Genomic DNA, 6,565 nt, shown 5'->3' with positions numbered 1-6,565 from the left:
TATGTCAAGTGTAATAAACAAAATCAAATATTATTTACAGACATTTTAAAGGTCTTTGACCGAGTCTCCCTTCTTCGTGATTGAAATGGGAATTGCTAATTGCGCAAGTCTACGTAGGGGACAAAGTTTCCCATGGAGGCCACCTAGGATTTCCGAAATCGCAACGTTGATCACGGAAGGAATAGTAATCGGCGGATTCAGTCTCCGCCGTTGATCGTGGTCAGCTAGATGGACGGTTTACAAGTGTCGGTGACCCATTGGTGATCCTCCCTCCACCCTCCCTAATTAGTAATTCCTACGGCGGGACCCTTTCAGACCAACATGGCACACATTAGGAGACCCTCTCTCATTAGTAGACTATTTATTACATCATCAACCATTGGAATGAAGATGGTACGGTGAGTGTAAAATATTAACACATAATTAGGTGTTATGAAAGCTTAACGTTTTAAAACACGATTGTGATTTGTGATTAGTACCAGGGGTAAGCAATTAATAATAATAAAGAAAGAAAAGGGCAGTAGTGACTAGTGAGTGATGTATAAAATAGAAGAGCGCACATTAAGTACTAAGTGGTAATAATAATAAAGTAAACTAAAAATATATATAAGAGGAGGTGCATACTGCATACTGCATAGATAGCATAGATATATGGGGGTGGTGATTTGGCATTTTGTGGTTTTGTTCGGTGTTTGTTGCTGTTGGTTGGTTGTTTGTTGGCTGCCTTTGAGGACTTGAGGAGCGGCGAGTTTTCCCTTTTTCTTTCAGCAGCTAAGGAGTTGTGACAACTTTTGACTCCGTTTATTTAATTTTTACTAGTGTTTATACATGTAGCACCAGCATAGAAGAGGCTCAACACGCCCACTCTTTTCTTTCTCAAACGTGCTTTCCAATCTTCTCTTTGCAAACATTTCACTAATAAAATAATATTTACTTTGTTGTGTGTGAATTCGGAAGAATGGATTCAAGTAATGAGGTGGAAATGCAGGAGCCGAGTATTGAAACCGATAAGCTAAGCTACGAAATATTCTCCATTCTGGAGAGCAAGTTTCTATTCGGCTACGACCAACAGAAGCTCTGGTTCCCCAAGCACATACCTACCTCTATTGATCCCAAACCGGAGCTTCTTCAACCGTCAACCGTCGCCACCATTGACGCCGTATCTTCCCTCAAGAACCAGCGTGGAAAGATATGCATCCTCTCTATCGACGGCGGCGGAGCCATGCGCGGGATCCTCGCCGGTAAAGCCCTAGCCTACCTTGAAAATGCTCTCAAGAACAAGTCTGGCGACGCCAACGCCACAATCGCCGATTACTTCGATGTCGCCGCCGGTGCCGGCGTCGGAGGCATCTTCACCGCTATGCTATTCGCCACCAAGGACCACAAACGTCCGATTTTCGCCGCCGAAGACACCTGGAGGCTGCTGGCCGAGCAAGGTCGCCGATTCTACCGCCCTAACACCGGAACCAGAACATGCTCCGGCCGCCGAGGATTCTTACGAAAGCTGTTCGGCGATTCCAGCTCCGGTTCAATCGGTTCGGCGACTTCCGGTCTAGAGAAAACCGTTAAGGAAGCGTTTACGGGCGAGAACGGTCGAAGCTTAACGTTGAAGGACACGCTGAAGCCGGTTCTTGTTCCGTGCTATGACTTGTCCAGTACGGCGCCATTTTTGTTCTCACGTGCTGACGCCTTAGAAACCGACAGCTATGACTTTCGTCTCTGGGAGGTGTGCCGGGCCACTTCGGCTGAACCGGGTCTGTTCGAGCCGCTTCAGATGCGGTCCGTTGATGGCCAGACCAGTTGCTTGGCGGTTGACGGCGGTTTGGCCATGAGCAACCCCACCGGTGCCGCCATCACGCACGTGCTCCACAACAAACAGGAGTTCCCCTTCGTCCGCGGCGTGGAGGACCTCCTCGTGCTGTCCCTCGGCACCGGCCAGCTCCTCGAAGCCCGTTACGACTACGAGGAAGTCAGGAAGTGGAAGCCCAAGGATTGGGCCCGGCCTGTGTCCCGAATCTCTGGCGACGGCTCAGCAGACCTAGTCGACCAAGCTGTTGCCATGGCTTTCGGACAAGGCCGGAGCACAAATTATGTTCGCATTCAGGTAGAATTTTTTAAGTTAATTCCTTTAATTATGAATATTGTTATGTGGCAACTTAATTACAATTATGTTCATGTTGATGTTTGCGTGACACTAGACATGAATGAGAATTTTGTTGGATTGAATTTAAAATGTGGTTGATTGCAAAATAAGAATTTTGTTTTTATTATATGGTTGGGGGTGGCACACTGGCACGTGAGTGTGAATGAGCATGGGTCAATTTTGTTGTTGTTGGGAGTGTCAATTTAAATAGGAAAGGGAAATTAAACTGCTTACAGGTGAAAGATGTCTCTCAAATTTAAAAAAAAAGTAGTATTATATTTCATAGCCGGAAGGAGATGATGATTTGTGAATTGTGAATGCTCCAGCTTAGGAACACAAACACAGAGGTGATGAGGGTGAGGGTGATGTTGATCTCATAATAAATAGAGTCAATTTCTCACCAGCAGGAGGGTGTTGTGGGGTTTCCATTTGGGGGATGATTCTCTTGCCTTGTCTGTAAGTAGCAACTTGATGAGTACGGGATGGATAGCTGGATTTGGACTTGTTAGGAGTGGAAAGAGGATATCTGTACAATAGGGACAATTAATGTTGTGCATTTTGTCCGGTAAGAAAGAGCCTTGCCACCATGCTTGTTCCCCCTTGCCATGTGTTCAGTTTCTGCAACTTGGAAATATGGAATACATTGCTTTACCCACTGTGTGTAGGAATTAGGATCAAAGGGTAATAATAGCATTTGTTTGTTATTGCTGAGGCACTAAAGCAGCATTGAGTTTCAAAGTTTGTCAGTAGTACTTAAAAGAAAGAGAAAGGGTGGGGGTGGGGGACATTTTCTTTATTGCAGCCTTGTGTTAGCAATTTAGCATACACCTGTTTAGGTAAACTAATAAAGCCTATTCTAATTTCGATCATATTCTAATCACCAGAAGAAGTTGTTAGGTTGCTTTTAATTTCATGATTAATGATGGATGTGTGTTTCTCATCTTATTACATGTCTTTAACTGTTTTTTCTGTGTATTTCATTCATTCATTTGTACTTAAATTCGGGTACTGTATTTAATTTCAAATTGAAAGATTTTCTAAGCAATTTAAAAAATTGAGGACAGGCAAACGGGTCTAGGATGGGGCGATGTGGACCCAATGTGGATACAGATTCAAGTCCTGAGAATGTAAAGATGTTGATTGGGATGGCGGAGGAGATGTTGAAGCAGGAGAATGTAGAGTCAGTGCTGTTTGGAGGGAAGCGGATCGGCGAGCAAAGTAATTTCGAGAAACTCGACTGGTTCGCCGGAGAACTCGTCCAGGAGCATCAGAGGAGGAGCTGCAGAATAGCTCCCACTGTTGCTTTCAAGCAAGCTACCCCAAAAGCGACCTAATTCATGGACCAACACTTGCAAGAATCAACATAAAGAAAAATTAATGAAAGAGGGGAAAAAAAGGTATGGAGTATCTATTTGTTTTGTTTTGTGTTACCCTCAATCATTTATAGACATCCTTTCAAAGAAAGCGTTTTCCTTGGACCCATTGAATGAATTAGCAAGAGGGAAGGCATCTTAATTAAAACAATGATAAACATAAAACCATGGACATTGATTTTATTCAGATGTTTTTGATAAATAAAACTTGGCCCCAACTTTGCTTAACTACACGTCTATTCTAAATCCCACTTTTTAATTGGACATGCTTGCTCACTAGCATTTTCATTTAATTAATTGTTTTCTTTTGTGATGAGTAGCATGGTCTAGGTAAATTTAATAGCATAGTTCATGCCTCCTAAATTAAAACTTTAATTTCCTGCAAGAAAGAAAAGTTAGTTATGGTTTTACTACACTTGAATTTTCATTGACTACCATAGCCTTTTTAGCAGGAGTGCTGATATTGTCAGCTCATATAATCTATAGATATAGATGTATGATTAAATGTGTTAGGACTTGGGAAGAAATTGTAGTTGTATGATGTATGGGGAAGAAAGATGAAAGAAATATGTGATGTCGGCCCACCGACACATTGTTGGCATGAGGAAAGGACATTCTGGTCAATTCACCTTTTATTTTTGGGGTTAGAGTTTATAGGGTATATTTTGATCATTATAAAAGAATTAAGATCATTGCGGGGTAGCCCCTATAAAAGTGTTTTCCGTAGTCCTGAAAAGTAGTTCATGTAATAATAATGTCTTGAGGTGTGGTAGGTTTTTAAAGATTCGTCCCCTGAAAAAATAAAACAAAAGTTTTGGGGTGGTTGACTGTTATTAAGTTACTATTCATCATTGTTCTACAGTACTCAACTGCTTCTTGAGACCGCATTTATAGGGTTATCTGGTTGAAAATGGTTTATGTTCAGTCTTTGTTTTAACAACACCTTTTACATAAATAAACTAGAAAGCTTTTTTAATGTTCCTTGCTAAATCTAATCCAGTTTTTTTGTTTTTTTTTTAAATATATCTTAGAGTGTAGATCATTGTTAATCATTCCATTACATGCATTTTCTGTGAGATTCCAGTAAAATTTCATACTTCAATTGATTGGCTTAGTACTTAGTAGCTCTTTTGATGAGTATATTTCTGTCTTTCTAATCTATCATGTGTGATACTAACTTTATTACATAATTTTGACTAAATAAAGAAAATGTTGGAAGAAAAAAGTCTCTCCTTGATTTGGAGTTTGACTAATTATTAATGGAACATTGAAATGGGGACAACTTCACAAAGCAATGGCAGGGTTTTATTCTTTTTCTAAAACAAAAAAAGAAGAAAGAAAATAACAGACCAAAAAGAAGTATTAAGACTGTTCACATGTCCCAAAGTGAGAAAGAGAACGTTCAACACAAAGCTCAAATTCCAAACATCTTTAATTTTTAATTTCTCTCAATCTTGAATGATTATTTTCACAGCTCTAGTTCTCAAAGTACATAGTATTTGTTCATATGAATTGCATCATACTTATAATTGTACACCTGCATCTCATTCAACCTAATTGCATGTAAAAGTCTTTCTATTGTTGATGTAAATTTCTATTTCTTGCAGGGGAAAAACATGATATATATATATAGCTGGAAAAACAAGAAGCAGGAGGAGTAGAAAAAGAAAAAAAAAGGAAGAGGTTGAAGGGGTAGTAAACTAGTAATATTTAGCAGCTTTAATATGCAAGAATAGACAAAGAAGTGTTAGGGAGTTGAGTGAAAAGGACAAGTACTGTAAGTGTAAAAAAGGGTGGAAAATCTCTGTGGGATACTTTGTTCTCCATAGGACAGACATGTGGTCTCCACTAAAACCTTTCTATGAGGTAAGATACCAAGAAAAAGAAAAAAGAAAACAGAGTTGAAGGCTTGAAGTTTTTTAGGGTCAAACATGAAATCAAATGTGAATTCTTTTCATTTAAAAGAATTCAGGGTGGAATATTGGATTACATATTTACATTCTTCAATTTTAAGTTTTTATTTCTCTTCTTTAATTTTTTTCCAAGTATATATAGTTTGGAAAAAGTTTTCAAGTATATCGTACATTGGTGTTTCAGTAATTATAAAAATTAAAATCAACTATTAAAAATTATTGAAATACTGCAATACCAATATATCAGTACACTTGAAAGTTTTACTATAGTTTGTAAAGATTTCTCTTGTTTAAATATATTAAAAGGATTATTCATTCCTGCTTCGGATAAAATATGTGGGTGGTATTTGGCTACTAGTATCGAATTGTGATTTATGGAATTTCAGAAACGTGGCCATATTTGTGGCTGACCACTTCAGTGTAGCTTTCTATTTTTAAATTTCTTATTTTTCTTTTCTTTACTTCATGATGGGTGGCTAACGGGCTATCTCTTTTTATGATAATAAAAAGTAAAAACAGCTTGAATATTTTGGAGTGCTTCTCATCTTTGTGTACACAGCGTGCATCGAACCATTTTACAGGCAGATATCGATTATTTGTTTTTTGTTTTGATGAAGTATATCTTTCAAAATATATAGTGCTATTTACATAATATTTATGTTTGTTTAAAACGGAATATTTTGATGTTTTTCACTTAACTGCTAGGATTTTTTTCTCCCAAAAAATAGGGTATACCCAAATCGAATTGAATATGAAAAAAATCTCAAGTTAAATTAAATATAAATAAAATCTTAATTTGATTCGTACTTAAAACATTAAATCAAATCGGATTGAATATTTACAATTTTTAAACTCGGATTTGATTGTCAACAATAATAATAATAATTATCATCATCAAAAATAATTTTAAAACTTCAGAAGAAAAAATAGGTTGTTGCCTTCTATACTAAAAAGATTGAATATACTTAATTAAAATTATAGATTTTTTAACAATAATAGAAATGACAACTAAAAAATTCTAGTATTACTTTTAATGGCCACATAGTTTTTATGACAATTGTTATAGTTATTGCTAAAATAATTTAACGATAAAGTATAAAATGACTAATACTTAATCACTGATAAATTAAATATGT

At 37.5% G+C, this 6,565-nt stretch overlaps 1 protein-coding gene across 1 annotated transcript; it reads left to right on the top strand.

Moving 5' to 3' along the window:
* The first annotated feature begins 405 nt into the window (after positions 1-405).
* Positions 406-5,550, top strand: LOC130948804 (patatin-like protein 6). The gene is made up of 3 exons (XM_057877675.1): positions 406-2,104; positions 3,208-3,540; positions 5,124-5,550. Exons 1-2 carry the CDS (start codon positions 959-961, stop codon positions 3,475-3,477), a joined length of 1,416 nt encoding a protein of 471 aa, XP_057733658.1. The 5' UTR covers positions 406-958; the 3' UTR covers positions 3,478-3,540; positions 5,124-5,550.
* The last annotated feature ends 1,015 nt before the right edge of the window (positions 5,551-6,565 follow it).

This window comes from Arachis stenosperma, chromosome 9 (assembly GCF_014773155.1).
Source record: "Arachis stenosperma cultivar V10309 chromosome 9, arast.V10309.gnm1.PFL2, whole genome shotgun sequence".
NCBI lineage: Eukaryota > Viridiplantae > Streptophyta > Magnoliopsida > Fabales > Fabaceae > Arachis > Arachis stenosperma.
The sequence above is the reverse complement of the archived record's forward strand: the minus strand, read 5'-3'. Positions and strand labels throughout refer to the sequence as shown.

What these genes read in the sequence shown, in the direction of transcription:
- LOC130948804 (XM_057877675.1), top strand. Translation starts at nt 959, where the DNA reads ATGGATTCAAGTAATGAGGTGGAAATGCAGGAGCCGAGTATTGAAACC. An exon ending in CAAATTATGTTCGCATTCAG is followed by an intron (nt 2,105 to 3,207) that starts GTAGAATTTTTT and finishes AATTGAGGACAG; the next exon opens with GCAAACGGGTCTAGGATGGG.